At 50.2% G+C, this 13,247-nt stretch overlaps 1 protein-coding gene across 3 annotated transcripts in view; it reads left to right on the forward strand.

The window, feature by feature from the left end:
- Window positions 1-13,247, forward strand: part of SRGAP3 (SLIT-ROBO Rho GTPase activating protein 3) — a 79,708-nt gene that overhangs the window by 41,096 nt on the left and 25,365 nt on the right. For all 3 annotated transcript variants that reach the window (XM_071550180.1, XM_071550177.1, XM_071550179.1), the window contains exons 4-6: window positions 3,943-4,005; window positions 8,334-8,519; window positions 9,991-10,119. In XM_071550180.1, coding sequence (XP_071406281.1) covers window positions 3,943-4,005; window positions 8,334-8,519; window positions 9,991-10,119 — 378 coding nt within the window. The remainder of the gene's footprint in view (window positions 1-3,942; window positions 4,006-8,333; window positions 8,520-9,990; window positions 10,120-13,247) is intronic.

Raw genomic sequence — 13,247 nt, forward strand, 5'->3', positions numbered from 1 at the left:
GTAAGGAGTGGTTGTTTTCTGGATTAATGACTGGCTGAAAGACAGAGAACAAAAGGAAGGAGAATTTTAGTGCACTTCCTAATAAATTGTTTGGAAAAGGGCAAAGAGTAAGATGACAAAATCTGCTCATAATACAGAATTAATAATGATAATGAAATTAAAAGGAGCACCAAATACTTGTGGGAATCTCACAGTCAGGTGGGCCAGGACTCTTCACTGAAAGTGAGGGCGAGTGTGGTAAGGGCATGAAGAGTCCCAGCAGTGGGTTGGCTCTGAGGCTCTTAAGATTTTCCTGCCCTGCAGTCAGGGAGCCTGCAGGGTAAGCCCCCAGGGCTCTCCAGGAGGAGAAGGCTCATAATCAGGGCTTATCTGGAAATTTCAGTCTGACTGGAGAGTAAATTTCATGTGATATTTTTATGGCCAGTTTCCCCTAGTTTATAGATCTGACCTAGAAATTACACTGCAAGGTCAGGTTTGGGTTTGCTGATCTGATATGAGACACATCCCTTTTCTTGTCCTTCTGTCCTCCAGAAATTGGACATATTTGGGATATATTGGTTAGTTCTGTCTCAAAATCTCCCTGCCATTTGTATTTTGCTCTGAACCTGTTTTTAAGATGTATGTTAAGACCATCCTTCTGTTCCCCTGCCAGAGAGTGTGAATGGGGTATCTCACTTGGAACCACAAGATAAATCCAGTCAGCATTAAAACAAGTTCTTCCATGGAATGTTCAGTGTTCTCTCATAGGTCAGTCCTCAGCCAGGACAAGATGCTGAAGTATCTCACCCGTTCAGCAGAATTATTTCTTTGTGTTTGATTTTCCTTCATTTCTCCCTCCTCATTTTTGAACTTAAATTTCAGCTTTTAAGGCTCAACATTTACATCCTGTAGAAATGGTTGCTCCTTATTTCTCCCTCCTGCATCTCCTGCCAGAGGAGATGGTGTGACTGACTGCAGCCTGCCAGAGCCAGCACCTGCCTCTCATCCACAGGAGCCTTTTCAGTTGGGGGCATCTCTGATATCACCACATTTGTCCCTTGGACTCACCTGTCCCTGGAAATAATGCTCAGCTAAATCAGGGAAAAGGATTATTTTGTGTCATCATTTGCTTTTCATGTGGACAGGGAGGCTGCCACTTTTGAGGTAGTTCAGGCTGTTTATTTTCTCAGCCTATGGCACACCTTGCCTGGAGGGATCTGAGGCTGTGCTTCCCACTTTGCAGCAGAATTTGGTGGGAAGCCTTGGCCATGTGAGTGGGAATAGGAGCATCCTGGTAAATGGATTTTGAAGACATCCAGCCAGCCAGCCTTGCAGTGTAAGAGGGTGCTCAGAGGAGGGATCTTTCACTGTTCTGTCCAGACTGGTTTTGAGAGTGATGAGTAACGTGCTTGAAGCACCTCTCTGAGGAGGCTTTGTCCATACAGGGCTGTGGCAGATAATCCAGCTCAGGAAGGGTTAAAGGACCTGCAGTTGTGGTTCAGCTGCTGGGTGTGCTGGAGATTGCTCTTTGATGATAAATTAGGGTAACATTTTTTCCAGAGATGTCACTTTTAATTCCTGCCATCTCGAGCTTATTAATGGGCTGTGACATGCTGTGGGGACACGAGGAACTGGGAGGTTTTGTGCTTCCTGTGTTCATTATGTAAGTGTAAACAATCCCAGCAAAGCAGCAGGGAGGGACTGCTGAGGTACTGGATGAGCATAACAGGAGCAATTGCTCAGTGCCATGTTAATGTGCCAAGAAAGATGCGGGGTGCTGAGCTGGGGTGCTGAGCTGCTGCTCCCTCGGCTGCCCGGGATGAGCTTGTGGGCTCATCCATCAGTAAACTGGGGCATTGCAGTTTGTTCCTTCCCACCCAAATGTTCTGCCCCTCTGCTGACAGTCCTGGCATTCAGCTCCAACACACCTCTCACTGTGGCCAGCCAGGAACCCTTCCAAACCAGACCCTTCTGTAAGGAAAGAGAAAAAAACTCAATTGGGCAAGTTTTCCTGGAGCTTCCAGTGCAAGTCGTGTTCCTGGTGCAGGACTGGACGATCAAGGCAATTGTGTTGATGTTGTTGATAGGCAGCAATAAATGAGGATTCTGAGATGTGTCCCTGTGGAGATCTGGCTCAGTCTGCACTTGGGGTGAGTCTCTGTTACCGTGAAATCTCCCAGCACATCCTCCTGGCAGAGCCCATGGTGAGGGACCCATGGCCAGGCAGGCGTTTTCTCCCCTCTTACCTCCTGCTGTGGCAGAAGGAAGGAAGTTTGTTCCAAGTACGGAACACAGGAAATTACAGATTTGAGGCAGAGCATCACTCTGTCCAAAATAACGGTGCTCTGTTAGTCCCCAGTGTGGAATTTAATTCTGTGCCATGACAGTGAATTTCATTATGCTCCGTGCTGCAGTGTCCAGGATGGAGGTTGGTGAAGAAGTGCTGTCTGTCTGGATTGCAGCGACTCTGACTCTTTATATTCTTTGCTTCAGGTGTTGCTTCTATTCTAACTATCAATAATCTAAGGTTAAACTCCCCAAGTACGTGGGTTGTCCCACTGGCTGGAATCAGAGGACCTCTCTGTGTTGTGGGCTTCTCTCACCACCCAGCCTGATGGGACGTTGTTTTCCCTGCCTGGGTGCACAAAACTGCCTGGAGTTATTTAAGGAAATCGGAAAGAAAGTGCTTGGTTTTGGTTTGTTTTTGTTTTAGGGAGGGAGGAGTGGAGTGCCTATACTTAGTTTAAACACATCTTTCAGCTATCATAAGTGTTCCCTAGCCTAGAGGATTCCATGTAGAGCTTTGGGGTGTAATTACAGGGAGGCAGGAAAGCAGTGGGAGCACATCCCCAGCAGCTCCAGACGCTGGGCTGTGGTAGGAGTTGGCTTGATCTGCGGCCAGACTGGGCAGTTCCCCACGCTGTGTCCTCTCTGTGAAGTGCCATGTCCATGCTGTAGCAGGCTGGTGACTGGCTCTGCCTCATCCTGGCTGGCAAGGAAAGGGAAAACACAGACTGATAATGGGATTTCAGCAGATAGGAGGATGCCAGGAGTTCCTCACTGGCAGCAAGCATCTCCTCAGCTGGTTGAACTTTGGCTGCTGAAGTTGTGAAACTGGAAACTTTATTATATAACTGTGGTGTAGCTATTTTGTAATCAAATGTGCTTTTTCAGAGATCTTTTTGTTCACTCAGGTCAGAATAGTGAAAATCAGGTACTGAGGGCAAGTTGTGGAGGGTGGGTCACAGCCAAGGGAACACCTTAAATCTGGGGGGCTGGGGATCCCTGATAGTCCTCACTCTGCAATACCACTGTTTAAGGGGTGTTTAATGGGTGTGTCAGGCCAAGACAGATACACTGGTGATGCTGTGGGACTGGAGAATGCCAGTCTAAGGGATCTGTGTACCCACAAATGGTTATTAGATGATGTAAGTGATACAGAGGAGATAACACAATACTGACACACAGCCTGTTCAACTGGAGAATGCAGCAGCCACTCACCCACTGAGGCAGATTTTGTTGAAAAATAGGTGAAGTCAAGCTCTAAACCACCCCTGGCTGTGGAATGGGCCCAGCTTTGTGCACTTGGCCAGTCTCATTGGGAAAACAGTCCCCAACCTGGGTGAGCGTGTTCCATGTTAGACCCACATGGGGAGTTGTCTGTGGGCTGGAGATAAATTCTGCCAGTGGAGGGGCAAAGCAGTAGTGCCTGTAATTCTAGATTGATCCCATTTGAAGGATAAATAAGTTAAATTGTGTGAAGTTTTTCCTCGTGGTCTCTGAAACCCAGCTTGGGTGATCTGTGGGCAAACACCAACCTCAAATGAAAACAGAGCAATTTTGAGACAGCATGAGGCTTTGCTGTGTGTTCACATTTACAGTCCCTCCAAAGCACCTTTTCCTTTCAAAGCTGCATGTTTTGAGCATAACAGAGTCTTAATGCTGCTTCTTTTTGTCTTACAGAGTAAGGAGATTGGCCTACAGATGCATGAAGAACTCCTGAAAGTCACCAATGAGCTGTACACGGTGAGCAGTGAGCCAGTGCCCCTTGCCTGGCCAGGGCATGGGCAGTGCTGGTGGTGCTGTTTGTTGGAGCAAAGTGTCTGTCCAGCCTTGGGGTGGCTCAAGGGGACTCTGCCCCGACCATCCTGCAGCACTGCCCGTTCCTTCCGTGGCCTTTCCCGGTGCTCCAGCGTGGAGGGCTGTGGTGTCACTGCTCAGCTGCTCTCTGTGAGCATAACTGGGCATTCCTGGGCAGATGGGTGTGATCCCAGTGTGATCCTGCTGTGATCCTGCTGTGATCCTGTGCCCCCAGTGCTCTCCCTGCCCGGGCTCCTGTGCTGCCTTTGCCTTCAGCCCTGCTCAGTCCCTTGGGTGGTGATTTCCAGGCACTGGTGGCTCTGAGCTGGTGCTGCTTGTTTGTCACTGACACCTGCCCTGCTCCTGGGAGTCCATGGCCTGGGGGATGGAGGAACAAGACCTTCTGCTGGGGAAGGCAGGAAATGTTCAGCTCTGGGTGCTCAGCTCTGTCTCCTGCCCCAAGGAGCACTTTGACTGCAGAGCTGTCTGTGCCTCCTGGGGAGAGTGTCCCTTGTTAGTCAGCACTTGGCTCTTCAAAAGCAGGTTGTCATAGCAGGGCAGTAAAATTCTTTGTGTTGCTTCTGTCTCTTGTCCTGTAGTGAATGCTTTTTTAAAAAACCCTATTTTATTTGTGGTTTAGGAGCAACAAAGCAATATAAAGTCTGTCTTGTGTTAGAAAACTGAGACAATATATTTACTTTCTTTGGTTCTATCTGTTACTGCTATATAAATAACACTGCAGCAGGTTTATTCCTAAACAATCATTCTATTCCATCTTTTTGAAAAACAAGCCTAAATAACACAGCATGAATGATTGTACTTGAAATTTCTGTCACAAATCTTCTCTTAACAGGCTTGTTCCTGCAATGGCTGTTGAAGGATGTGGTTGTTGTGAGCCCTGCAATGTGGGCGGACAGCAGATCAGATTAAAAAGCCTGTGTGAGGTTTGGGAGTGCGTTGTTGCTGGTTGAATGTCACAAGCTCAAGGGGTGGTGACTAATTAAGATTAATTACAACAGCATCTTGACAGATGCAAAACAAGGGAGGACTCACAAGGGCTGGGCTGACCTTAATACCTGCAGGCCTGTGTGCTCTGGCCCTGGACATGGGGTGGAGCATCACCTGAGGGACATGCTGGAGTCAGCAGGGGTTGAGTGTCCTGAGGTCCAAAGTGTGAGCAGTGGCCAAGGAGAAGCACAGAGGGAAATTCTGCAAAGTCTGGAGCAAAACTTGTCCTCACAGGAGCTGAGATTTCCTTCATTCACTGCTTTGCTCCATGTGCTGAGCCGAATGGGCTTGAATGGTGAAACTGGGACAGCTGGAGGAGCTTTGTGTTTGCTTGCTGCTAACATAACAAACCCATTGTGTCATCCAGCTGGGCAGGAGCTGGGAAGGGACACCTCACTTCAGAAATGGTGATGAAACATGAAGAAAAAGTAGGACCTGTGATGCAAACAAGGTCATCTCAAATCTGCTTGGTGCCAGTCAGAGAGATCTGTCCTTGAGCCACCACATGAAACAGGCCTGGCTTCACCCCTGGCTCGTGGTGTGGAGTGTCTGGGGATGCCTTTGGGTCCAAGCTGCTGTCAGGGTGGTCGCTGCAGCACGGTGGGTGCCTATGAGCAGCATGAGAACTGGGGCTGCTGACCCAGCCAGGCACAGGATAAGGACCCTGCTCACAGGACACCAGGATGCTGCTTGAGAAATATCACTTGTTGGCTCTCAGCACAGAGAAGTCACTTCTCTTGCCTCTGGTCAGCCCATTAACCACAGCACATCCATGCCCTGGCCCAGCTGCTTTTTAAGTCTCTCTTAGGGCAATTCTGTGCACTGGGCAGAAACTGTAATTTTTTACAGGCTTCTCAGGCATTCACTGTCTCAAGCCAAAACAACCAAATTGATTTTAACTCAGCCTTGCTGCTGTTCTGATGCAAGTCACCCTGTGGACTCTGTGTGGAAAGAACCAATCCCAAACCCATGCTGACTTGAATGAAAAAGAAAGTGGATGACTTCCATTCTGAAGTGGAGATGCTTGTAAATGGTTTTGCACAGAAATAGTTCAGCTGTGAATTAAAACCAGCTTCATCCTTTGGTTTCTGCTTACAGGCTCCAGCAGACAGGTACCAAGTTGGAGCCTGTAAAGGCTGCACGTTCATGGGCCTGAGCCTGTGCCTGGCGTGGTCACCCTGTTCCTGCTCTGGCTTCTCTGCTGGGTCAGAACCTTGGGGATGGAGCTGTTGAGAAGGACAAAGCCCTTGGAGCAGAATACAGCCAACAGTGCCATTTATGGCCAGGCTGTTTTGGCAACAGCCTTTATCCAGAATGTGTAATTAATATGGAAAACACAACTCGTGTTGTTAAATAACTAATGAACACTGGAACACATTTTTCCTCCTCCACTGCAGCTAATTAAGTGATTTGCAGGAAGGCTTCCCGGGCCGCAGCTGTGGCAGTTTGTCTCGGTGACACAGCAGTGCACGCAGGGACAGCGTGACAGGATTGCAGGCACTGAGGTGGCACGAGGGAATTGTGGATCAGGGCTGGTTGCTGCACTGCAGGTTGGCCCCTGCCAGAGTTAAGGCACATCTTAAACACAAACATCCCCCGAATTTCCGAGCATGAGCTGTGTGGCAGGGCAGCTGGTGAGGAGCACAGTGAGCTGTTAAAGGCATCTGTTTTGGTTGGATAACAGTCCCATAACCTTTAGATTTCACTAAAGCCCTGCAGTTTGGATCCCTGTTGTTCATTGAGCTTCTCTGTCATGTTGTGTCTGGGCCTCTCTGGGTGCTGCAGAAACCTCTCCTGTTACTGCCTGATGCCCTGATGTGCTGCACTTTGGTTTTTCACTTTCCTCTGAGTGTTTTATGAGAAGATGAAGGTGATGGGGACAAGGAGGGCTCAGTGAAGCCCTCTGATCTTTCTCCTCAGGAAAATTCCAGAAGTTTGCTGTTTCATGTGTGTCCTGTGACATTCACTGCAGAAACTGCAGTTTGTAATACATGGCTGGAATCGGCATTAGAATTAATTTGCAGCACTTGGCAATGCAGCAGCTCAGGGCCAAGGCAGGAGCCTTTGCTCACTGTCCCTTGCCATCGCCTGCAGTCACATCTCCCCATGGTGGCACGTTTTGTGTGGCCTGTTTCAGCTGGGGTTTGTGCTTGGCAGGAAGAGGGATCATGAGGCTCAGCCTGACATGGTCCAAGTCAAACACTCCTGAGTCCTGCTGACAGCCACAGCTGAGGAAAGCTCTGTTTTCTTCATTAAGCCTAGTGTAAAATTATCCTGCTTATATGGGTTCCTGCTGCATCTTAACCCATGGGCCTCAAGCAGCCCATTCCAGCATGTCCCAGCCCATCCCAGTGTGACCCAGCATGTCCCAGCCCACCCCAGTGTGACCCAGCCTGCAGTGCCCAGCCCTGCTGAGGCTGATCCCAGTGGCACACCACAGGCCATGTCAAGGCAATGTGAAATAAAGCATCCACATCCCAAAGGGAGATGATAGAAGGGGACAGTGTGACTAAAGGCATAAAGAGAGAGGAGCAGATGGGTTCCTCTTGCCAGTTCCATTAAAATTATCCCAGTGTGCCCTTTGGGCCCTTGTATATGAAAGGGAAGCCTGGAAGGGTGGAAGTTTTGCCTTCAGAGTGTTTCTGGCAGTGAATCAGCATCATCCCTCCTGGATCTGGAATGTGAAGGACAAGGTGCTGCTGCACCCACTGGCACTGCCTGTGCCTGGTGTCAGCAGAAAAGGAGGCTGAGGTGGTGATAGGAGACAAGCCCCACTTCTGTTTGGGAATTGCAACTCCTCTTTGGGATGGTCCTGCTGTCAGGGTGGCAGAGCAGGGGCTGTGTGATGGCTTAGCAAGTCCAGGTGTAGGAACAGAGGGGTTGGGTCAAAAGGGAGTTCAGGGTGACTGTGGCCTCCTTACAGTCACTTCTCATGGAGACCCTTATTCCAGCTGAAAAGCACTGGAGGTCACTCCTTGTTTCCCTGTTGGCAGGCACATGGTGCTCTTTGACTGCAGGTGTGTGCTGGGGACTCATCTCAGCCTGTCCATAGCAGGACTGAGCTGGATCATGGTTCTTACTCCAGCCTGGAGCCATTGGAAGTAGAAGTGGGGATGGGATTAATCTCCCAGGATTTTCCTCTCCATCTTCTTCCTTAATGCCACAGTGGCCTCCACAGCCCCTCTGTGCTGTCCATGGCTGTGGCTTCCCCTGCTCCAGTGCTCCTGGGCCACGGGCAGGTGACTCACAACCTTCTGTGTCTGCAGGTGATGAAGACCTACCACATGTACCACGCAGAGAGCATCAGTGCTGAGAGCAAGCTGAAGGAGGCGGAGAAGCAGGAGGAAAAGCAGTTCAACAAGTCAGGGGACATCAGCGTGAACCTGCTGCGGCACGAGGACCGGCCTCAGCGGCGCAGCTCCGTCAAGAAGATTGAGAAGATGAAGGAGAAGGTGGGTGAGAGGGAAGGAGTGGGGAGCCTGACTGGGGTCAGGGCTGCCTGTGAACAGGGTGTTGGCTCCAGCTCTGTCTGTGTCCATGCAGCCTTTCCTGTATCCATGGGAAGGGCTTAGGGAGGATGTTGACTCAGGTGCATGTTCTGCTGAAGGGCAACCCAAGGAAGTCATCAGGAGTCTCTTCCTTGTTCCTGACAGTGAAGAAGTGTCTGGAACAGCTCCTGTCAAGGATTTGACCCAAAGTCAGGCTGGCACGACAAGGACAGGGGACAGCAGGCAGTGCAGAGTTGGAGGGGGTTGGTGGACCTGTATAGGAGCCACATGGCCACCTGTGACACCCTCCTGGTTGGCTCTCTGGAGGGAGGGCTGAGATGGGTGGCTGGAGAGGCCTCGGGGGTGATGGCTCCTGGAGCACAGGGCAGGCAGGGGTGGTGGTGGGAGCTGCTCCTCCACCAGCTCTTGAGCCAGGGCTTGCTGGGGGCTTGGCTGTGCCAACTGGGACCCCGTGGAGGCTGCACTGAGGAAGGCAGTGCCTGGAGCTGTCTGGCTTGGCATGGTGATGCATCCCGATCCAGACACTGAACCCTGCTCTGAGAGTTGGGGTTTGTGCATGATGGAATTTTTAAAAAAAAAGCTTTAAAAAATGAACAACAGCAGCCCCAGCGTTCCCTCAGTCACAGACTCCTGGCAGCAAAAAAAGGCTTGGATCTAAAATATCCCAGTGTTCTTCCTCCACAGACTGTCTGGGAGGGAAAGTGCAGGATTTAGATGGCTTTGCTAGGCAAAACACTTCACACCATTCCAGCCTCAGCAAATCCCCCATGGTCCCAGGATCTCTACAACTGTAGTTTTGTGTTAATTTTGGAGAAAAAGCAATGCTTCCCCAGCCAGGCTGCATTTGCTTGCAGGCTGACCCAGCCCTGAGACATTTATAGCAGTGAAGTTCTTGGAAGGGTTAGTCTTTTGACTTGAGCTTCGAAGCAGGGATCTGCCTCAACAGATGTCCCAGATCTGAGCACATCTGCTTTCCTGCAGAGTTTTGAATTCTGGGTCCTGTTCTAAATGGTGTTGCTTGGGGCCTCTGGGCCAGATTCCACTTTGATACAGCTGCACACATCTGGAGCAAGTCCAAACGTGTGTCAGTATTTCTGGGGGGAAAATTTGTCCCTCTGATTTTGATTGATGCCAAAAGCCCCATGATTGTGCAGCTGAAGGAGCAGCATTAGCTGTGCTCTGGGGGCTGCAGGTACCTCTGAGCAGGATGCCCTTGTCATGGCTGGCTGATGGTGCCAGGGATGTTCACATGGGACCTTCTCCACCCTGGCAAGGTCCCTGTTTTACACCAGATACCAAATTGTATTTATTCCCTCATTGCACCCAGTCTGCAGGGTGCTCTGGGCCCCACGGCAGGAGGAGCTGTGCCAGTCCCATCCTGTTTGTGCTCTGACGCTCTGCTTTGCTTTTCCAGAGACAAGCCAAGTATTCTGAGAACAAGCTGAAGTGTACTAAAGCCAGGAATGACTACCTGCTGAACCTGGCGGCCACCAACGCGGCCGTCAGCAAGTACTACATCCACGACGTGTCCGACCTCATCGACGTGAGTGCTCCCTGCCCTGTGCCCACCCAGCCTGGCTGGGCCCTCCGCTGCTCTCTCCTGTGGTGGCAATGAAGGGGTATGGGGGGGGACTTTCAAATGCACTTTACGGGGGCTGACAATGCACTGTGAGTTGGATGTGCCTTGGGATGAGCCAGGTTAGCCTGAGGTTTCCTCTCAGCCCATCACTTAGTCTGTGTTTGAGACAGGGGAACACTTGCCAGGGTCAGACACAGTCTTGGCTTTGGTGCTGAAACAGATTTTTCCTTTCTGCTACTCGGTAACTTTGGTGGCAGTTCAGTACATGTGGAAGTGCCATCCTGGCTGGAGAAGGTGCCTTTGGAGCTGTATCCCAGTGCTCCTTGCAGAGAATACCCTCAGGGCAGGAACTGCTGGAGGCACCTTTTGTGGTGGTGGCAGGAGCTGAATGTGTGTGTTGGTGACTCCTACAAACTGCTTCGAGGTGATTCAAATAAGGGATTTACCCGGAGAAGGGATTCCTGTTTCTTCCTTTAACGAGCATCCCAGAGCGTGTAAATTGCATGATGCAATTTCTTCCTGCCTCAGTGAGCACATAAATAACTGAGCTCTGAGCACTGACTTACCATCATTACCTAAATGTAAAATTTAAAAAGGTGCTGGAGTTTTTATTTCCTTTCCTAACCCACTAACATGTAGTTACTCTTCTGGGAATTAATTGTCTGATGCAAAACCCCTGATGACTTCAAGACTTTGAGATATGATAAAATATTCTATGTCTTTTTTGTTCTCTTTGTTGTTTAAGAAGTGCTAAAGAACTGGTAAATTGATCATGGAGACATTTGGATGGCAAGGTGTGAGAATACCTTCATTAACCTGTGGGGTTTCTGCTTTTGCTGTGTGTATTCTTTCTTTTTTTCTCTTGTATTTGTTTCTAAGCAAGAATGACTTATTTTCATAGAGTTTGTGAGACTTTGATTTCCTGGACAGTTGCCGAGTTCCGTTTTAGCCTTGGCTGTTTATATTATTCCTCCCAACTTTATTTCCATGCTGACACTTCCACTGGAGTCAGCAGATGGCTCTTCTCCTGCACTCCAGGAATCCCTTCGGGGACTTCAGCTAAAGCATCTCCAACTCGGAGCAGTGAAGTTCCCCTGATTATAAATTCTGTTCACTAAAGAAGCAAAATACTGGATGTGTGAGCTGCCCATGAGTGTCCTGTTTCTAAATCCCCAGAGGAAGAGCAGTTTATCCCAACAGACTTTTGTACAAATTCAGTGTGTTTTTCAAGGGGGTGGCCAGAAGGGCTTCACAAGTTCCAGAAGGGGATCCCAGTCTTGGCATCCCAGTCACAGGATCCCATGAGTGCTGGAGGGGGTCTGTGCAGGGCAGCTGAGCCCGTGGAGGGAGCAGGTCTGTGGGGAGAGTGTGGGTGAGAAGGGGCTTCCTGGGAGAGCAGAGCTTGGAGCAGCCTGGAGCCCGGTTGGCTGTGCCATGGTGGGTCTCGTGTGTCCCTGTGCCACAGTTCCAAATCCTGCCTGCTCCTCCATCCTGGAGGATGAGGAGGGATGCACTGGGCTGGTTTGCCGGGACATGGGGGGCTGAGGGGGCTCTCACAAACCCTCCATCTCCAGCACAAATTGCCATGTGCAGCTGCTGATTTCACGCAAATCCAAACCATCAGGACTCTGCAGCAGCCAATTTCGCAGCGTTGCCCCAGATCCCAGCTGGCTCAGTGTCATCCATTAGGCATAGCCTTGACATGGCCTGTGCCCTGGGCGTCACCATGGAGCAGTGGCTGGTAACAAAGCCGTGCTCTAATCGCCTGCTCTGGCAGGGCAGAGGGTCCCAGCTGCTCCAGGAGAGGGTGGGAGGCCTCCCAGGGCTGCCATTTAATGAGAGCTGTAAAGCCCATCAGAGGAGCCGTGAAGGGCTGCAGAGCCGGCTGTGCCTCTGTCTCCAGTGGCCTGGTTGTTTTGTCCTTTATAAAGGAAGGAAAGAATACAGGGACGGATCAAATTAGCCTTGGACTGGCAGTGCCCCACGGTGCCTTTTTCCTGGGATGACACGTGTGTCTGTTTAAACGCCTGGGCTCATTTCATTTCTGTCATTAACTGTGTGACCAAGTTAATCTCTTTGGCCACGTATGTGAAGTGGAGATAAAGCTGCTTATCTGTCCCTCTGGAGTTCTGTGGGAAATGGCTGCAAGATAGTTTGAGGTGGTTGCATGAAAGGTGTTGCCAGATTCAGCAGAGAGGAGGGAACAATCAGTGGCCATACAAATTGACATGCCAAAGTGTGTGCAGCCTCCTGAGTCCTTCTGGAGCAGCAGCTTGCTTCCCTGTGGAGTAGTGTTTGCTGTATCCCAGACAAACAAGCAGGGAAAGGAGGGGAACTCTGAGAAATTTAATGTTACACATAACTGCCAGATTGCTTGGTCCCTGGAAAAATGAGCTGAGTCAAGTTAGGGTACAGAAACAGCAGTCAAAGTAGTTATGCCAAGAATCTTCAGTTGGCTTTACTGGCCTGGTTGGACGGGGCTGGGAGCAACCTGGGCTAGTGGAAGGTGCTCCTGCCCCATGGCAGGGGAGTGGAACTGGATAATCTTTAAGGTCTTGCCCAACCCAAGCCATTTTGGGATTCTTTGATTTACTTGCCTCACAGTACAGCTCTGGGTTTTGCAGCAACATCAAGAGAGTAGAGATAATATGTGTATAATTATTATATATTATGCGTATAATTTAAAAGAATGCAGAACATTTTTTAAAGAAGAGTGAAAAAAAGAGGAAAAGAAGGAGCAGAGCAACTGAGGAGGGCTGTTTGTTTGCAGGTAGTGCTGGGTCCTCTGGAGGCCAGGGCATTACTGCTCTGCCTGGGGAGTGAAGTGGTCACTGGCAGGCACCCAGCGTGCTCGGGGGGTACTTTGGGGTGACCACTGGCTCAGGTGAGATGTGTGGTGCTGGTGGGCCTGGCTGAGCTGTGTCGTGTGCAGGTTCAGCCTCCCAAATAACAGAGGGTCTCAAAGGTTCTGGAACCACAGACCAGTGTGTAACCCATGAGGAAATGAGGCATAGGGATCAGGAGCTGGGAAAGAATTCCTTCTCCCTGGAGCCCCAAACTGCCCCCCAGTGCAGCTCCGGGGTGGGCGCTGG

Source organism: Pithys albifrons, chromosome 3 (genome assembly GCF_047495875.1).
Source record: "Pithys albifrons albifrons isolate INPA30051 chromosome 3, PitAlb_v1, whole genome shotgun sequence".
Classification (NCBI taxonomy): domain Eukaryota; kingdom Metazoa; phylum Chordata; class Aves; order Passeriformes; family Thamnophilidae; genus Pithys; species Pithys albifrons.